The sequence below is a fragment of the Leucoraja erinacea genome, chromosome 4, assembly GCF_028641065.1.
Source record: "Leucoraja erinacea ecotype New England chromosome 4, Leri_hhj_1, whole genome shotgun sequence".
Classification (NCBI taxonomy): domain Eukaryota; kingdom Metazoa; phylum Chordata; class Chondrichthyes; order Rajiformes; family Rajidae; genus Leucoraja; species Leucoraja erinaceus.
The window spans coordinates 5,439,766-5,460,730 of NC_073380.1; the positions used below are offsets into that span (position 1 = coordinate 5,439,766).

Sequence of the window (20,965 nt, forward strand, 5' to 3'; positions counted from 1 at the left end):
CGATACAGCACCGTGGTCATGGCTGATCATCCACAATCAGTTCCCCGTTCCTGCCTTCTCCCAATTATCCCCTGACTCCGCTATCTTTAAGAGCCCTATCTAGCTCTCTCTTGAAAGTATCCAGAGAACTGGCCTCCACCGCAGAGAATTCCACAGACTGTGATAAAAAGTGTTTCTTCGTCTCCGTTCTAAATGGCTTACATCTTATTCTTGAACTGTGGCCCCTGGTTCTGGACTCCCCCAACATCGGGAACATGTTTCCTGCCTCTAGCCTGTCCAAACCCTTAATAATCTTATATGTTTCAATAAGATCCCCTCTCATCCTTCTAAACTGCGGAGTACACCAGGGACTGTCATATGGGGAAAGATTGGAAAGACTGGGCTTGTATTCACTGGAGTTTAGAAGGATGAGAGGGATTCTTATAGAAACGTATAAAATTATAAAAGGACTGGACAAGCTAGATGCAGGAAAAATGTTCCCAATGTTGGGCGAGTCCAGAACCAGGGCAATGTTGGGCGAGTCCAGAACAGTCTAAGAATAAAGGTGAGGCCATTTAAAACTGAGATGAGTGAAAACATTTTCGCCTAGAGAGTTGTGAATTGGCGGACTGTCATATGACTTTCACTTCACCCTCTCGGTGAAAAAGTTGGTCCCCAGGTTGCTATTAAATGTTTCCCCTCTCACCTGAAACGTGTGTGGTCTGGTTCTTGATGGGTTAAACTCAGTGTGATACCTTCCTTCCGTAGGTATCCCGTGCCCCATCATCGTGGCCTGGGTCATTGGCAAACTCTACTATGAGAATGAAGAGTGAGTACTCTGTCAGAGAACAGGCGGTCGTGGAGTTTATAACACTCTATATCTTTCACTTAAAATACATGAGGTTAATCCTGATGGTGACTCTGGATCTCTCCCTTTTCCTGTACACAGATGTTCATAAGTTCATGTGATAGGAGCAAAATTAGGCCATTCGGCCCATCAAGTCTATCTCTATCTTCTAACCCCATTCTCCTGCCTTCTCCCCGTAACCTCTGACACCCGTACTAATCAAGAATCTATCAATCTCTGTCTTAAAAAATATCCACTCACTTGTGGCCTCCACAGCCGTCTGTGGCAAAGAATTCCACAGATTTACCACCCCCTGACTACATAAATTCCTCCTCATCTCCTTCCTAAAGGTGTGTACTTTAATTCTGAGGCTGTGCCCTCTGGTCCTAGACTCTCCCACTGGTGGAAACATCCTCTCCACATCCACGGTATATCTCGGCCTATGTTGTAGGAAGTGGAACAGATGTTCTACTTTCTCCAAGTCCTCAGACTCAAACCAAGGGCGGCACGCTGGCGCAGCGGGTGGAGCTGCTGCCTCACAGCGGCAGGGACCCGGGTTCGATCCTGACATCCGGTGTTTATTCGTTCTCCCCGTGACCGTGTGGGTTTTCTCCGGGTGCTCTGGTTTCCTCCCACACTCCCAAAGACGTGCAGGTTTGTAGGTTAATTGGCTCCTCTGTACATTGCCCCCCTAATGTGCAGGGAGTTGAATAATGTCGAAGTTATGTGGACTGAAGGATAGTTGCCATGCTGCATCATTCAATCAGTCGCTCAAAGTTATGGTTTAGGATGTGGAGAAGTAAAGTTGATAATAAAACACTCAATAAATATCCATTTGACAGTGAAAAGGATTTATTGCAGGTTTATAGCTCACAGAACTGTTATGTTATATACGCTTCAAGGTATTTTTGAAATATAAACGTGAATGAATGAAGTCAAGAAGATTTAATTGTCATTTGTACCAACAAAGCAACACTGAAAACCTTACTGCTGGAGTTTAACAGGCCCGTTAACACAATACCGCACGGGTAAATGTGCAACAGTGGTTGGTAATTCCACATCCTGCCAACTAGGCCGGAGAGGCGGATTTATAGAACAGTACAGCACAGGAACAGGCCCTTCAGCCCACAATGTCTGTGCTGTACATGATGCCAAGGGCGGTCACGGCGGCGCAGCGGTAGAGTTGCTGCCCCACAGCGCCAGAGACCCGGGTTCGATCCCGACTATGGGTGCTGTCTGTACGGAGTTTGTACATTCTCCCCGTGACCTGCGTGGATCCCGCCCCATCCCACCCCGGATAGCAGGCATCAAATCCCGTGTTCACAGATGGTAGACAAAAATGCTGGAGAAACTCAGCGGGTTGAGGCAGCCTCGTGCGATCCTTCAATGCTGTCTCACCCGCTGAGTTTCTCCAGCATTTTGGTCTACCTTCCATTTTTCCAGCATCTGCAGTTCTTTCTTAAACATGTTCACAGAAGGTGCGTGGGCGTGCCGGCGGCTTTGCGCAGGATGCGGTATAGACAGAGCTCGGCCGCCGGATAATTACGGGGGGGAAAAAATCCGCTTGCGGGCCGGATGATTTCGGGTTACGGGCCGCATTCAGCCCTGGGGCCGCATTCAGCCCGGGGGCCTTGAGATGCCGACACCTGTTCTAAATGCTCCCCCTAACGAGCTCACTGCAACAAAGCCAATGGCAATTGTCTTGATGTTTACAGGTGTTGGTTTGGAGAAGTTGTGGGTCACAGAATGGACTACATCATTCAAGGTCCAGTCGTTCTCGTGCTGCTGGTAAGTTCATGTGATAGGAGCAGAATTAGGCCATTCGGCCCATCAAGTCTACTCCGCTATTCAATCATGGCTGATCTATCTTTCCCTCCCAACCCCATTTCCTGCTTTCTCCCCATAACCTCTGACACCTATCCATGTTCTACATTGTATTACTCAACTGGCTATCTTAAGTATCTATGTTCTCCACAGAGGCTGCCTGACCCGCTGAGTTACTCCAGCACTCTGTGAAACGTCACCTATCCATGTTCTCCACAGAGGCTGCCTGACCCGCTGAGTTATTCCAGCACTCTGTGAAACGTCACCTATCCATGTTCTCCACAGAGGCTGCCTGACCCGCTGAGTTACTCCAGCACTCTGTGAAACGTCACCTATCTCCTAATTGGTCTCCTAATCTGAAGAAAAACATTCTTGCCATTGAGGGAGTACAGAGAAGGTTCACCAGACTGATTCCTGGGATGTCAGGACTTTCATATGAAGGAAGACTGGATAGACTCGGCTTGTACTCGCTAGAATTTAGAAGATTGATGGGGGATCTTATAGAAACTTCCTAACGGGTTGGACAGGCTAGATGCAGGAAGATTGGTCCCGATGTTGGGGAAGTCCAGAACAAGGGGTCACAATTTAAGGATAAGGGGGAAATCTTTTAGGACTGAGATGAGAAAAAAAATTTCACACAGAGAGTGGTGAATCAGTGGAATTCTCTGCCACAGAAGATAGTTGAGGCCACTTCATTGGCTATATTTAAGGAGTTAGATGTGGCCCTTGTGGCTAAAGGTATCAGGGGGTATGGAGAGAAGGCAGGTACAGGATACTGAGTTGGATGATCAGCCATGATCATATTGAATGGCCGTGCAGGCTCGAAGGGCCGAATGGCCTTCTCCTGCACCTAATTTCTATGTTTCTATGTTTCTATATATGTTCTCCACAGATGCTGCCTGACCCGCTGAGTTACTCCGGCACTTCATGTCTCCTTTTGTAAAGCACCCTCTGCAGTTCCTTGTGTCTGTGTTAACGTTGACAAGATTTAAGACTTTGCTATCACAGTCTATAACTGATCGTACATGAATTGGGCTTTTGAATCGTTGCTTCTTGGGTTTCAGTGTAAGATGTGCCGATGTTTCTTTGTGTTTCCGAACAGGTTAATTTCATCTTTCTGTTCAACATTGTGAGGATCCTGATGACTAAGCTGAGGGCATCCACCACGTCTGAGACCATGCAGTACAGGTAACTCAATACAGACTGAAGTTTCTGAGCAGAGAATCATTAATAATCAGAAGCGCTGCCTGTCTGTCCTAGTCAGAGGGAATATCCAGGGTATCTGTCAAGTCAAGTCACATTTATTTATATAGCACATTTACAAAGCAACTCTCGTTGGCCAAAGTGTTTTACATTGGTTTAAGAATAGTATAACAAAGAACAGTGGTTCATAGATGAAGTACATACATAAATACATACATATTGCCCTCGCTCAGAGGATGTCAAGAAAGGCTTTGGACTAGAGATGAGTTTTTAGTCTCGACTTAAAGGAGTCGATGGAGGGGGCAGTTCTGATGGGAGGAGGGATGCTGTTCCACAGTCTAGGAGCTGCAACCGCAAAGGCGCGGTCGCCCCTGAGCTTATGCCTAGACTTTTGCCTAGGGATGTTCAGCAACCCCAAGTCGGCCGATCTGAGGGACCTGGAGGTGGTGTGGTGGGTGAGAAGACTTTTGATGTGGGTGGGGGCATCTGTGTTCTATGCAGATTGTGTTCAGCATCTGTGTCGATGCTGAACTCAACGTGAACAGGGCGTCACGGTGGCGCAGCGGTAGACTTGCTGCCTCACAGCCCCAGAGACCCGCGTTCCATCCTGACTCAATTCAGTGCTGTCTGTGTGGAGCGCTCCGGTTTCCTCCCACATCCCAAAGACGTGCGGGCTTGTAGGCTAGTCGGCCCCTCTGGTGTGTAGATAGCGGATGAGGAAGGTGGATGGTGTAGAAGCAGGGTGGACTGAAGGGCTGTTTCCATGCTGTATCTTTCAACCGGTTGCTGGCTCACAGCACCAGGGACCCAGGTTCGATCCCGGCTACGGGCGCTGTCTGTACGGAGTTTGTACGTTCTCCCTGTGACCGCGTGGCTTTTCTCCAGTTTCCTCCCACACTCCCAAGATTTGCAGGTTTGTAGGTTAATTGGCTTTGGTAAAAATTGTAAAATTCGCCCTAGTGTGTGTGTGTGTGTGTGTGCAGCATAGTGTCTGTGTGTGGGGGGTTCGCTGCTCAGCGTGGACTCGGTGGGCTGAAGGGCCTGTTTCCATGTTGTGTCTCTAAATGTTTTTGCTTTCACAATCCATCGTGTCCAAACATGTTACTTCTTTACACATGACATTACTAAATGTCCCACTCAACCTCTGTCCTTGGAAAATTACTGCTTATAGTTTGATTAGAGTCATAAGATTCATCCAGCACGGACTCAGGCCCTTCGGCCCAACACGTCCATGCCTATCAAGATGCCTTATCTATACTAGTCCCGCCTGCTCATGTTTGGCCCATACCCACCTATACCATTCTTCATCAGTAGATGAACTGCAGGAACTGGAGCAGCTGGGCTTGTACACTCTGGAGTTTAGAAGGATGAGAGGAGATCTCATTGAAACATATAAGATTATTAAGGGTTTGGACACGCTAGAGGCAGGAAACATGTTCCCGATGTTGGGGGAGTCTAGAACCAGGGGCCACAGTTTAAGAATAAGGAGTAAGCCATTTAGAACGGAGACGAGGAAACACTTTTTCTCACACAGAGTTGTGAGTCTGTGGAGTTCTCTGCCTCAGAGGGTGGTGGAGGCCGGTTCTCTGGATACTTTCAAGAGAGCATTAGATAGGGCTCTTTAAGATAGCGGAGTCAGGGGATATGGGGAGAAGGCAGGAACGGGGTACTGGTTGGGGATGATCAGCCATGATCACATTGAATGACGGTGCTGGCTGGAAGGGCCGAATGGCCTACTCCTGCACCTATTGTCTAGTGTCCTATCATAATGTTAAAGAGATATTTGGACAGGTACATGGATAGGACAGGTTTTGAGGAATAAGGGCCAAATGCAGGCAGGTGGGACTAGTGTAGATGGGGCATGTTGGTCGGCGTGGGCAAGTTGGGCTGAAGGGGCCTGTATCACTCTATGACAATACAAGTAACCATCCTGAGAATGACATTGTGGTTTTAGATGTCCATACATTGACTTGACATTGGTCTATTTTTAGTTGCAGTCGGTATCAGGCACTTATATCATTCCCTTGTAGGAAATGTGCCCATAACATCAGAACCTCAATTCATATCCAACCTCAGCAGATTAAGTTTAATGGAAAATTCTTCATGAGTCTGAAGGTGTGAGTGTGAGCGTGTGATGGTTTGTGGCTGACTGGTGATCAAGTGAGATTCGTAATTCAATGTGATATTGTTTAGAATTATGAAATACTGACATGTTAAACTCTTTGGGAAAAGTTATGCTCTGGATATTTCAAGGGAGTGATCTTTAGACTTTACAAGGCACACAAAATTGCTGGAGAAACTCAGCGGGTGCAGCAGCATCTATGGAGCGAAGGAAAAAGCGACGTTTCGGGCCGAAACATCGCCTATTTCCTTCGCTCCATAGATGCTGCTGCACCCGCTGAGTTTCTCCAGCAATTTTGTGTACCTTCGATCTTCCAGCATCTGCAGTTCCTTCTTGAACACTTTAGACTTTACAAACCTTTCGGCCAACCGAGTCCGCGCCGACCAGCGATCACCCGCACACTAACACGATCCTACACACACTAGGGACAATTTACAATTCTTTACCGAAGCCAATTAACCTACACACCTGCACGTCTTTGGTGTGTGGGAGGAAACCAGAGAAAACTTACGCAGGTCACGGGGAGAAGGTACAAACTCCGTACACATAGCGCCCGTAGTCAGGATGGAACCCGGGTCTCCGGCGCTGTGAGGCAGCAACTCTACCGCTGCGCCACCGTGCTGCCCCTTCTGAACCAAACATAAACCTCTTGGGTATTCACAGTCCATTCAACGTTTAAACAACACACAATAACGTACAGAGGAATCTTCGTGCCCAAGTCCATACCTCCATCAAAGTGGCAACATGGGGAAAGAGGGGTGAAGGATTAAATGGTGTGCGTGCCTTCATTGACCTCAGAACCCAGAGCGTTTCTGAGGGCGGGGGCGGGGGAGAGGATTCCTCCAGCCTGCTCACCAGCACCTCCCCCCCCCATCCATCCCCGCCACCACCATCTTACGTGGAACACAGTCACAAGCAGTTTGACATTGACTGGGAATTCTCTGCCGTGGAGGGCGGTGGAGGTAGGTTCTCTGGATGCTTTGAAGAGAGAGCTAGATAGGGCTCTTAAAGAAAGCGGAGTCAGGGGATATGGGGTGAAGGCAGGAACGGGGTACTGATTGGGGATGATCAGCCATGATCACATTGAATGGCGGTGCTGGCTTGAAGGGCCGAATGGCCTACTCCTGCACCTATTGTCTATTGTCTATTTTTGCTTCATTGTGTTTCAATTCTGCAGAAGGGAGTGGAGGCCAAGTCAATGGATATATTCAAGGCAGAGATAGATAGATTCTTGATTAGTACGGGTGTCAGGGGTTATGGGGAGAAGGCAGGAGGTTGGGGTTAGGAGGGAGAATTATTTAAGGTAGACGAAAATGCTGGAGAAACTCAGCGGGTGAGGCAGCATCTATGGCGCGAAGGAATAGGCGACGGTTCATGTCGAGACCCTTCCTCAGACTGATGTGGGAGGCAGGGAGGGGGGGGGGAGCGGTGGGGAGGGGGGGGGGGGGGGGGGGAGGTGGAGGGAAGAAGTGGGAGAGCTGGGAAGGGGAGGGGAAGGGGAGGGAGAAAGCAAGGGACCACCTGAAATTGTAGAAGTCAATGTTCATACCGCTGGGGTGTAAACTGCCCAAGCGAAATATGAGGTGCTGCTCCTCCAATTTGCGGTGGGACTCACTCTGGCCATGGAGGAGGGAGAATTAGATCGGCCATGATTGAATGGCGGTGTGGACGTGATGGGCCAAATGAGTACAGAGAAGGTTCACCAGACTGATTCCTGGGATGTCAGGACTTTCATATGAAGAAAGACTGGATAGACTCGGCTTGTACTCGCTAGAATTTAGAAGATTGAGGGGGGATCTTATAGAAACGTACAAAATTCTTAAGGGGTTGGACAGGCTAGATGCATGAAGGTTGTTCCCGATGTTGGGGAAGTCCAGAACAAGGGGTCACAGTTTAAGGATAAAGGAGAAATCTTTTAGGACCAAGATGAGGAAAACATTTTTCACACAGAGAGTGGTGAATCTGTGGAATTCTCTCCCGCAGAAGGTAGTTGAGGCCAGTTCATTGACTATATTTAAGAGGGAGTCAGATGTGGCTCTTGTGGCTAAAGGGATCAGGGGGTATGGAGAGAAGGCAGGTACAGGATACTGAGTGGATGATCAGCCATGATCATATTGAATGGCGGTGCAGGCTCGAAGGGCCGAATTTCTATGTTTCTATGTCTGTGTTTCTATGGCCTAATTCTGCTCCTTTAGCTTATGAACATGAACTGGGTGGATGCACAGAGTCTTGTACCCAGAATTAAGAGTAGGGGGATCCGCGAATACAGGAGGCTGAGGGGTGATGTTACAGAGGTGTATAAATTGAGATTTAGTCAATAAAATGTCAACGTTATTCTACCTCACTAATCTTGGTTCTCTCTCCTCTCACCATGTATTCTACAGGAAGGCAGTGAAGGCCATTTTAGTTTTGTTACCTCTGCTGGGAATAACCTACATACTGTTCTTCATCGACCCTGGCAAAGATGACATCTCCTATGTGGCATTCCTCTACTTCAATTCATTCCTCCAGTCCTTTCAGGTGGGTGGCAATAGACATTAGACAATAGGTGCAGGAGTAGGCCATTCGGCCCTTCGAGCCAGCACCTGGATGGGCCGAATGTCCAGCAGATCTGGTCAGGAGGGCTGGCATCGCCGATCCTCGGTCCCAAACGCACTCTGTCCCCTCCACTTGCAACAAGCTGGATCTAATCATGAGGGGAATGGATATGGAGAATGCACAGAGTAGGGGAACCAAGAAGCAGAGGGTTCTTGGTTCTTGAAGGGTCTCCACTTCTTGAAGGGTCTTGGCCCGAAACGTCACCTATTCCTTCGCTCCATAGATGCTGCCTCACCCGCTGAGTTTCTCCAGCATTTTTGTCTACCTCCGATTTTTCCAGCATCTGCAGTTCCTTCTTAAACAAGAACCAGAGGAGATGGGTTTAAGGTGAGAGGGGGGGAAAGGTTTACAAGAACCCGATGGGGCAACTTTTCCACACAGAGGGCGGTGGGTGTATGGATCGTGTTGCCGGAGGAGGTATTGTTTAAGCTATGGGTCTTGACCCGAAACGTCACCTATTCCTTCGCTCCATAGATGCTGCCTCACCCGCTGAGTTTCTCCAGCATTTTTGTCTGCCGGAGGAGGTAGTTGAGGCAGGGACTACAACAAAATGTAAAGACATTTGGACAGGTACATGGATAGGACAGGTTGAGAGGGATATGGGCCAAACACGGGAAGGTGGGACTAGTGTAGCTGGGGCATGTTGGTTGGCATGGGCTAGTTGGGCCGAAGGGCCTGTTTCCACATTTTGTGACCACGACTATGTTCCTCTCAAAAATTCACGACTGAAACAGTGAAAAAAGTGAGAAATCTGAAGGGCAACATTTTTAAGAAGGGACTGCAGATGCTGGAAAAATCGAAAGTAGATAAAAAAATGTCTGTAAAGATTTAATAGGAACCTGAGGAGCAACTTTTTCACTGATAGGTTAGTGGGTGTATGAGACGAGCTGCCAGAGGAGGTAGTTGAGACTGGTTTAGTTTGGTTTACAGATACAGCATGGAAACAGGTCCTTCGACCCACTGAGTCCATGCCGGCCAACGTTCCCTGTAGACCACGTCTATCTGAAATGCTAGCAACAATTTGCACAAGGCCAATTAAACTATAAACCTGCACGTCTTTGGAGTGTGGGAGGAAACCGAAGCACCTGGAGAAAACCCACGCGGGTCACGGGGAGAACATACAAACTCCGTACAGACAGCGCCCGTAGTCAGGATCGAACCCGGGTCTCTGGCGTTGTGAGGCAGCAACTCTACCGCTGCACCACTATATAACACCATAACAACATTTAAAAGACACCTGTACAGGTAGATGGAGTGCAGAGGTTTAGAGGGATGCGGACCAAACATGGCCAGGCGATTGTGATATTCTTTGTTCTGCAAACCAACGGTATGCAAAGGGATGCTACATGAAGAGCAGCGACAGTTGCATGGTACCCCCGTGCCCGGCTCCGCCCTCTCCCCTTCACGGCGCCCCCCTTCCTCCCCCCCCCACGCCCGGGTCCCCCTTTGTTCCTGGACCACCGGCTCGCCTCCTGGGTCCATTCCTGCTGCCTCCGCTCTGTCGGTGCAGGCTCCGGCCTAGTGTGGATGGGGCATGTCGTTGTCCAGGGCAATTTGGGCCGAAGAACCTGATTCCGTGTTTTGTGACTCTATAATAATAATAATAGTAATAATAATAAACTTTTATTTTGGACTCAAGGTCCAGACAAGGAACAGCGTTACATTAAAATTAATTGCATATAAAAACACTATAAAATACATATAAAATCTTAGTATATCACTTATAAAAGCATCATAAATTATATATTAATTAAAACACACAATACATGAATTAAAATCCAGATTAAAAGAATGATCAATGTTCTACAAGGAGACAACAACTGGGATTGGTAGCGTGTAGTGCTAAACCTTATGTTTGACAAGGCCACAATAATCACATTTTTAGTCATTTATCCTGCAAATGAATTTATACATATGATTTCTTAGGATAGTTTCTAAAGTACTGACTCCTGCACCCATAAACATGTTACTAGCTCTACACCATCTAGGTTTCCATAGCAGTGTTCTCATGGCATCATTATATGACACCTTTAGTCTCTGCAAACTTGTTTTTCCATTGTTCCACCACAGGTGTGCAGTGTAGAGTGGTGTGCAATATGCTCTAAACAACGACATCTTCACCACATCTGTACACGCACCAAACTTGCGCAAGAGAATACTCGCCCGTGCATGCAGCATACGTAGTTGCCTATGACTCTATTTATGTAGTTTAGCCTTGAGTTAGTGTTACAACGTGCCCCAGATCTCAATCACTCTCTCTTGTGTCTTGCAGGGATTCTTTGTGTCGGTGTTCTACTGCTTCCTGAACGGAGAGGTACGTTGGACTTGTTTTCTTCAAAAAAGGTTTGAGCGAAATGATGACAATGGACAATTGGCGCAGGAGTAGGCCATTCGGCCCTTCGAGCCAGCACCGCCATTCAATGTGATCATGGCTGATCATCCCCAATCAGTACCCCGTTCCTGCCTTCTCCCCATATCCGCTATCTTTAAGAGCCCTATCTAGCTCTCTCTAGAAAGTATCCAGAGAACTGGCCTCCACAGAGGCAGAGAATTCCACAGACTCACAACTCTCTAGGTGAAAAAGTGTTTCCTCGTCTACAATCTAAATGGCTTACCCCTTATTCTTAAACTGTGGCCCCTGGTTCTGGACTACCCCAACCTGTTTCCTGCCTCTAGCGTGTCCAAACCCTTAATAATCTTATATGTTTCAATAAGATTCCCTCTCATCCTTCTAAACTCCAGAGTGTACAAGCCCAGCTGCTCCATCCTCTCAGCATATGACAGTCCCGTCATCCCGGGAATTAACCTTGTAAACCTACGCTGCACTCCCTCAATAGCAAGAATGTCCTTCCTCAAATTAGGGGACCAATACTACACACAATACTCCACGTGTGGGTGGTCGTTTTAAAACCGCATCAATTTTACTGTCTCTGGTGACTGAGCAGAGGAGATAACAAACAAACTGTGACACGGTGGAGCAGCGGTAGAATTGCCACCTCACGCACCAAAGGCTCAGGTTCGATCCTGACTACGGGTGCTATCTGGAGCGCAGGAGGATATACATCTTATTGAGGTGTATAAAATCATGAGAGGAATAGATGCTCAGAGTCTCTTGCCCAGAGTTGGGGAATCGAGGACCAGAGGACACAGGTTCAAAGTGAAGGGGAAAATATTTAATAGGCATCTGAGGGTTAACTTTTTCACACAGAGGGTGGTGGGTGTATGGAACAAGCTGCCAGAAGAGGTAGTTGAGGCTGGGGCTATCCCAACATTTAAGAAACAGTTAGACAGGTACATGGATAGGACAGGTTTGGAGGGATATGGACCAAGCGCAGGCAGGTGGGACTAGTGCAGCTGGGACATGTTGGCCGGTGTGGGCCAGTTGGACTGAAGGGCCTGTTTCAACACTGTATCACTCTATGAGTATAGAGATGAAAACATTTGATAGTATTACAAGGTCAACTAGAAAACTGGCTGTAAAAACAAATGACAGGAATTTCATCCTTGGCCTGTCGTGATGAACACACTTCACTCCGGCCAGCACCAGCCACTGATATTCAGCAGTATTGACTTTAAAAAAAAATGATTTTCAGGAGAGATAATGTGTCTATTGCTGTCCAGGCAGCTTTTATTACTGTCCAGGCAGCTTTTATTACTGTATAGGCAGCTTTTATTGCTGTCTAGGCAGCTTTTATTACTGTCTAGGCAACTTTTATTACTGTCTAGGCAACTTTTATTACTAACTATGCAGCTTTTATTACTGTCTAGGCAGCTTTTATTACTGTCTAGGCAGCTTTTATTGCTTTAAGCAGCTTTTATTACTGTCCAGGCAGCTTTTTATTACTGTCCAGGCAGCTTTTATTGCTGTCTAGGCAACTTTTATTACTAACTAGGCAGCTTTTATTACTGTCCAGGCAGCTTTTATTACTGTCCAGGCAGCTTTTATTGCTGTCTAGGCAACTTTTATTACTAACTAGGCAGCTTTTATTACTACCCAGGCAGCTTTTATTACTGTATAGGCAGCTTTTATTACTGTCTAGGCAGCTTTTATTACTGTCCAGAGCTTTTATTACTGTCCAGGCAGCTTTTATTACTGTATAGGCAGCGTTTATTACTGTCCAGGCAGCTTTTATTACTGTCTAGACAGCTTTTATTACTGTCTAGACAGCTTTTATTACTGTCCAGGCAGCTTTTATTACTGTCCAGGCAGCTTTTATTACTGTCTAGACAGCTTTTATTACTGTCCATGCAGCTTTTCAGGAGAACAATTTCTTAGAGAGAAATAACAATTATATGTCACAATTTGTTGTGGTTTTGCAAATCACACAACTGAACACTCTAGTCAGAAGCAGTCAAAAAAGAATAACTCAACTAAACTCAGTGGATACACTTGCTGTGATTGAGACAGCACTGAGTGACAATCAGCCCGCATACACCTCTAATCATACGCAAGACCGTAAGGCCTACAAAGCCGAATTAGGCCATTCAGCCCATCGAGTCTACTCGGCCATTCATAGAGTCATTGAATCACACAGTGTTGACACTGGCCCTTTAATCCAACCGGCCAACATGCCCCATCTACACTACTCATTCAATCATGGCTGATATGTTTTTCCCTCTCAACCCCATTCTCCTGCCAGTTCCCCCTACCCCCCCCCCCCTCCCCTGTGGCCCCTGGTTCTGGACTCCCCCAACATCGGGAACATGTTTCTTGCCTCTAGCGGGTCCAAACCCTTAATAATCTTATATGTTTCAATAAGATGCCCTCTCATCCTTCTAAATTCCAGGGTATTCCAAAAGGCCAGTTTCTATATGATCACGGCCGATCATCCATGATCAGTACCCCGTTCCGGCTTTTTCCCCGTATCCCATAGATTTTAAGGAATTATTTGTTGCTTCAAGTGACTGCAGGTTCTGATATAAGGGATTATTCCCTCTGCCGACTGTCCACAGGTTTTCAGAGATTGTGGTCACCACCTATCTATCTGTTATTAGGTTATTCGCCGTTTTTAACACTCCCAATTATAGCTCCGCTTGCCTGAACAGGATGTAATAGCAGGCAGTGTGAAAACACAATGTGACTCAAAGCTATCTCATCTGCTTCAGACGTGTAACTTTAAACCAGAGCTTTTTAACAGTTTAGTTTATTGTCACGTGTACCGGGGTACAGTGAAAAGCTTTTGTTGCGTGCTAACCAGTCAGCAGAAAGACAACACATAAGATTGTTAAGGGCTTGGACATGCAAGAGGCAGGAAACATGTTCCCGATGTTGGGGGAGTCCAGAACCAGGGGCCACACAGTTTAAGAATAAGGGGTAAGCCATTTAGAACGGAAACGAGGAAACACTTTTTTTCACAGAGAGTGGTGAGTCTGTGGAATTCTCTGCCTCAGAGGGCGGTGGAGGCCGGTTCTCTGGATGCTTTCAAGAGAGAGCTAGATAGGGCTCTTAAAGATAGCGGAGTCAGGGAATATGGGGAGAAGGCAGGAACGGGGTACTGATTGAGGATGATCAGCCATGATCACATTGAATGGCGGTGCTGGCTCGAAGGGCCGAATGGCCTACTCCTGCACCTGTTGTCTATTGTCTATAACACATGATTACAATCGAGCCATCAACAGTGTATAGATACAGGGTAAAGGGAATAAGGTGCAGTAGTCGGCCATTCGGCCCTTCTAGCCAGCACCGCCATTCAATGTGATCATGGATGTTCATCCACAATCAGTACCCCGTTCCTGCCTTCTCCCCATATCCCACGACTCCGTTATCTTTAAGAGATACAGCGCGGAAACAGGCCCTTCGGTCCACTGGGTCCGCGCTGACCAGCGATCCCCGCACACTAACACTATCCTACACACACTAGGGATAATTTACATTTACACCAAGCCAATTAACCTACAAACCTTAGGAGTGTGGGGGGAAACTGAAGATCTCGGAGAAAACCCACGCAGGTCACGGGGAGAACGTAGAAACTCCGTACAGACAGCACCCGTAGTCGGGATGGAACCCGGGTCTCCGGCGCTGCATTGGCTGTAAGGCAGCAACTCTACCGCTGCGCCACCGTGACCGCCCAACTATCTGTGTGTTAATTGGCCAGTTATGGCGGGCGTATGGTACGAGGTGCCAGAAGAGGTAGTCGAGGCGGATACAATAACAATGTTTAATAGACATTTAGCTCTGTACATGAATTGTACAGGTTTATAGATATGGGCCAAACGCAAGCAAATGAGATTAGTTTAGAAGGGGCATCTTGGTCAGTATGGATAAGGTGGGCTGAAGGGCCTGTTTCTGTGCTGCGTTGCTTTGTGATCTCTACGGGTTTTTCCACGAGTAGTTGCTCTACTCAATAACCAAAGTCTGTAGCCTCCTTTTGCTCTGGTATTTTATTTCATTCACATTTTTAATCGATAATGTTTTATTATTAATGTTTAATGTTTTATGTGTCATTCCTAACTCCATTGTATGTCATGTTGCCACTTGCGGGCGGAGCACCAAGGCAAATCCCTTGTATGTGAATACTTGGCCAATAAACTTATTCTCCTATTCATCTCTACATCACTAAATATTCCACATAGCTAACATCTCATGGTACATACGTCTTAGGTACCACCCTCCAACCGAAAGGGCTCAACCACTCCGTGTCAACCAACATGCCCCATCGCCACTAGTCCCAGAATAGAGGCTATGAATTCTGTACCAATAACCTAGAATCAGAGAATCACAGTGATACAGTGTGGAAACAGGCCCTTCGGCCCAACATGTCCCTCCTACCCTGTGCTTGGCCCATATCCCTCCAAACCTGCCCTATCCATGTACCTGTCTAACTGTTTCTTAAATGTTGGGATAGTCCCAGCCTCAACTACCTCCTCTGGCAGGGGTATGAAGAGAGGGCAGGTACAGGATAGTTAGTGGATGATCAGCCATGATCATATTGAATGGCGGTGCAGGCTCGAAGGGCCGAATGGCCTACTCCTGCACCTATTTTCTATGTTTCTATGTTTGTCCCATACACCCACCACCCTCTGTGTGAAAAGGTTACCCCTCAGATTCCTATTAAATCTTTTCCCCTTCACCTTGAACCTATGTCCTCTGGTCCTGGAATCTGAGGATCTACAATACCTAGACTCGTTTAGCCATTGTTTAGGGTAATATTTAGTGTTCAAGGTTTATGAGCATGTTGGTTCAAGACCAATATATGTCAGGTTAGTCAGTGTTCCGCTCCGATACCTCACGTGAGGCTGAATCTCCCGACCTACATCCAGTTCCCGGCTGGTTGCAGGCTCGTTCATTATGTATGTGGGCTATGGCAAGCTCAGCTATCCCACTTTCCAATAGTAAATGCAGTGAATATTTAATCTATTTGCTGCTATTTCAAGACCTGACAGTAAAGACCATGAACTGCCCGTAATTGTATAGCCCTATCCATGTTCTCCACAGATGCTGCCTGACCCGCTGAGTTACTCCAGCACTCTGTGAAACGTCATCAATCCATGTTCTCCACAGATGCTGCCTGACCCGCTGAGTTACTCCAGCACTCTGTGAAACGTCACCTATCCATGTTCTCCACAGATGCTGCCTGACCCGCTGAGTTACTCCAGCACTCTGTGAAACGTCACCTATCCATGTTCTCCACAGATGCTGCCTGACCCGCTGAGTTACTCCAGCACTCTGTGAAACGTCACCTATCCATGTTCTCCACAGATGCTGCCTGACCCCCTGAGTTACTCCAGCACTCTGTGAAACGTCACCTATCCATGTTCTCCACAGATGCTGCCCGACCCACTGAGTTACTCCAGCACTTTGTGTCTACCTTTGGTATAAACCAGCATCTGCAGTTCCTTGTCTCCACCTATCACTTACCAGGTTTAGTCCAAACCCCACCTCTCTTTTCCAGCTTTCTCCCCTCTACTCCCTCAATCAGACGATGGGTCCTGACCTGAAATGCCGCTTACCAAGTTCTCTGCAGATGCTTTTCACTGTACCTCATCTCACGTGACAATAAAGTGAACTAACTAAACTAGCTGTGTAGGAAGGAACTGCAGATGCCGATTTAAACTGAAGGTAGACACAAAATGCTGGAGTAACTCAGTGGGACAGGCAGCATCTCTGGAGAGAAGAAATGGGTGACGTTTCGGGTCAACACCCTTCTTCAGACGGAAGTCAGGGGAGATAGAGACACATAGATAAGGAAGTGTAAGGTGTGAAACCGGGACAAAGGGGATGGAGAGAGAGGGAAAGTAAGGATTTTACTTGAAGTCAATGTTCATACCGCTGGGGTGTAAGCTGCCCAAGTAGGAAGAGAAGGCAGGAATAGGGTACTGATGTTGGGGGAGTCCAGAGCCAGGGGCCACACAGTTTAAGAATAAGGGGTAAGCCATTTAGAACGGAGACAAGGAAACACTTTTTCTCACAGAAAGTTGTGAGTCTGTGGAATTCTCTGCCTCAGAGGGCGGTGGAGGCAGGTTCGCTGGATACTTTCAAGAGAGAGTTGGATAGGGCTCTTAAAGATAGCGGAGTCAGGGGATATGGGGAGAAGGCAGGAACAGGGGGATGCTCAGATGGCGGGGGCCGATCAGGATGGCCTATGATCACATTGATTGTCTATTATGAGCCTCAGCTTTGATGATGTCGGGCTGCTCTTGGCATTGGAAGGGCCGATATGGGAGAACTCCTGCACCTGATTGGGGATGATCAGTCATGATGGCGGTGCTGGAGGGCCCGAATGGCCTACTCCTGCACCTATGGTCATTGTCGATTGTAGGAGGTGTTGTAACCCGTCTCACTGTCGTGTGCTTGGTTGCAGGTGCGCACGGCGGCTCGCAAGAGGTGGCACAGGTGGCAAGACAACCACATGCTGAGGGTGCGAGTGGCCAGGGCCATGTCTATACCCACCTCACCAACCCGCGTCAGCTTCCAGAGCATCAAGCAGACCGGCGTCTGATCGCCCCCACCGCCGCCTCCGCCGCCACCGCCACCGCCACCAGCCTTCCACTGTACATGGTCACTCTTACTCGTTGACTCTGAAGTGATTTGCTTGTTTGTAGATGTTTGTGTGCATATTGGATCTACAGGATGGCGGAGGTGCAGGAGCAACAACCTCCCATGCGGGGCCCGCCGGTGTGGGTGTCGAACAAGGGGGGACAGGACGGGACTGTAAACTTCCCTGTCCCTGTCCCCTGTTGATGTTGTGTTACTGGTGACTCTGATGTGTGTCCACTGACTGCTCCCCCCCCCCTACCCCCCAGGGTCCAGCTCTACTAGAATCTGTCACAATCTCAGGGCAAGAACAACCTCCGTTCCAAAGTTTCATCCCATCTCGGGCGTCACGGTGGCGCAGCGGGTAGTGCCGCTGCCTAGCAGCGCCAGAGACCCGGGTTCAATCAATAGACAATAGACAGTAGTTGCAGGAGTAGGCCATTTGGCCCTTCGAGCCAGCACCGCCATTCAATGTGATCATGGCTGATCATCCACAATCAGTGCCCCGTTCCTGCCTTCTTCCCATATCCCCTGACTCCGCTATTTTTTAGCTTTATCTAGCTCTCTTAAAAGCCAATCCTGACCTCTGCCTCTCTATGTGTGTGTGTGAGTGTGTGGAGTTTGCTAGTTCTCTCTCTGTGACCGCGTGGGTTTAGTTTAGAGATACAGAGCGCAAACAGGCCCTTCGGCCCACCGGGTCCGTGCCGACCAGCGATCCCCGCACACTAACACTATCCTACACACACCAGGGACAATTTACATTTATACCAAGCCAATTTACCAACAGATCTGTACGTCTTTGGAGTGTGGGAGGAAACCGAAGATCTCAGAGAAAACCCACGCAGGTCAAGGGGAGAACGTGCAAGCTCCGCACAGACAGCACCCGTGGTCGGGATGGAACCCGGGTCTCCGGCGCTGTGAGGCAGCAACTCTACCGCTGCGCCACCGTGACCGAAACCTCTCCGGTTTCCTCCCACAACCCAAAGACGTGGGCTCTGTAAGTTGCCCCCTAGTGTGCAGGGAGTGGATGAGGAAGTGGGATAACATAGAGCTAGTGTGAGTGGGAGATCGATGGCCGGTGTGGGCCGAGAGGCCTGTTTCCACGCTGGTCTCTAAAACTGTAGTAGGCATCGAATCGTAGAGTCACACAGCATGGAGACAGGCCCTTTGGCCAAACTTGGGCACCAATCACATTTTAACGACTCATGGATCTGATGTACTAAAATATTAGACTAGGCACTGGAGTTTAGAAGGATGAGGGGGCATCTTATAGAAACATATAAATTTATAAAAGGACTGGACAAGGTCGATGCAGGAAAAATGTTCCCAATGTTGGGCGAGTCCAGAACCAGGGGCCACAGTCTGAGAATATAGGGGAGGTCATTTAAGACTGAGGTGAGAAAAAACTTTTTCACCCAGAGAGTGGTGAATTTGTGGAATTCCCTGCCGCAGAGGGCAGTGGAGGCCAAGTCACTAGATGGATTTAAGAGAGAGTTAGATAAAGCTCTAGGGGCTAGTGGAGTCAAGGGATATGGGGAGAAGGCAGAAACGGGTTATTGATAGGGGACGATCAGCCTTGATCACAATGAATGGCGGTGCTGGCTCGAAGGGCCGAATGGCCTCCTCCTGCAACTATTTTCTATGTTTCTATGTAAATGATCTGTTTAAGCCATCGCCTTGATTAGCCACTTGGGAATCTCCAGTGCGGAGAGGAGATGGAGTGTACATCGCTCCCTGAGAGCAGCAAGAGGAATGCTCAAGCTCGCTAACATTAATCCAGTGAAGAAGGGTCTGAAGGGTTTGAGTCCGAAGGAGGGACTCGACCCAAAACGTCACCTATACCTTCGCTCCATCGATGCTGCCTCACTCGCTGAGTTTCTCCAGCATTTTTGTCCACCTTCGATCCAGTGAAGGATGACTATCTTTGCCAAAGTTCTTGTTAAGTCGTGGACACCAAGAGCAGAGAGAACATCAGAGTGGCCGAACAACACGAGACAGATGCAAGTCCTCAGTGTTATAGGGCAGAGACAAGCTGGCAGTGGGAGAGTTAGACAATAGGCATCTCTGGAGAACATGGATAGGTGATGTTTAGGGTCAAGACCCTTCTTCAGACTCGGACTAGGACTAGGAAGATCCGAAACCGTCACCTATCCATGTTCTCCACAGATGCTGCCTGACCCGCTGAGTTACTCCAGCACTCTGTGAAACGTCACCTATCCACGTTCTCCACAGATGCTGCCTGACCCGCTGAGTTACTCCAGCACTCTGTGAAACGTCACCTATCCATGTTCTCCACAGATGCTGCCTGACCTGCTCCTGCACTTATTGTCTATTGTCTAAGAGAATGGAGTGGCTGGGCTTGTAAACTATGGAGTTTAGAAGGATGAGAGGGCATCTTATTGAAACATGTAAGATTATTAAGGGTTTGGAAACACGCTAGAGGCAGGAAACGTGTTCCCGATGTTGGGGGAGTCCAGAACCAGGGGCCACAGTTTAAGAATAAGGGGTAAGCCATTTAGAACGGAGACGAGGAAACACTTTTTCTCACAGAGAGTTGTGAGTCTGTGGAATTCTCTGCCTCGGAGGGTGGTGGAGGCCGGTTCTCTGGATACTTTCAAGAGAGAGCTAGATAGGGCTCTTAAAGATTGCGGAGTCAGGGGATATGGGGAGAAGGCAGGAACGGGGTACTGATTGGGGATGATCAGCCATGATCACATTGAATGGCGGTGCTGGCTCGAAGGGCCGAATGGCCTACTCCTGCACCTATTGTCTATTGTCTACAGACCAGCGATCACCCTGCACACAACGTGCGGGTTTGTAGGTTAATCGGCCCCTCTGTAAATTGCCCCCTAGTGTGTAGGGAGTGGATGAGAAAGTGGGATAACATTGAACTAGATGAATGGGTGATCGATGGTCGGCGCGGACTGAAGTGGCCATTTTCCAGGCTGATTCTTTCTATCAATCAATCAATCAATTAGCTCCAGTTCATCCCCCTGGAGAAATGAGTGTCTGGCCTCCAGCCACACGAGTGAAATGGAATAAAGCCTGAAATGTTTCTGACGGTGATGCTGCTTCTCTGTGGAGATGAAGGGCAGATATCCTCTCACTGCCTCTCCATGTCTCTGATGTTTAAGACGGAACTGCAGATGCTGGAAAAATCGAAGGTAGTCAAAAAATGCTGGAGAATCTCAGCGGGTGAGGCAGCATCTATGGAGCGAAGGAAATAGGTGACGTTTCGGCTCGAGACCCTTCTTCAGACTGATGTGACAACTCAATCTTTAAGGACGTAATGATGATTCTTCCAAGGAAATACAATCTCATGATCAATGTTCTGACAATGAGTGAATGTTAACTTCTACAAGTACAACACAGTAACTAGTTGAATCATAGCCTGATTCAAACATAGAAACATAGACAA

The 20,965-nt window shown here is 48.0% G+C and overlaps 1 protein-coding gene across 2 annotated transcripts in view; it reads left to right on the plus strand.

Moving 5' to 3' along the window:
- LOC129696112 (corticotropin-releasing factor receptor 2) overlaps positions 1–17,659 on the plus strand; it is a 139,417-nt gene extending 121,758 nt beyond the window's left edge. For both annotated transcript variants that reach the window (XM_055633575.1, XM_055633577.1), the window contains 6 exons: positions 748–808; positions 2,542–2,614; positions 3,753–3,838; positions 8,360–8,495; positions 10,846–10,887; positions 17,375–17,659. In XM_055633575.1, coding sequence (XP_055489550.1) covers positions 748–808; positions 2,542–2,614; positions 3,753–3,838; positions 8,360–8,495; positions 10,846–10,887; positions 17,375–17,512 — 536 coding nt within the window. In that variant the 3' untranslated portion in view covers positions 17,513–17,659. The remainder of the gene's footprint in view (positions 1–747; positions 809–2,541; positions 2,615–3,752; positions 3,839–8,359; positions 8,496–10,845; positions 10,888–17,374) is intronic.
- The last annotated feature ends 3,306 nt before the right edge of the window (positions 17,660–20,965 follow it).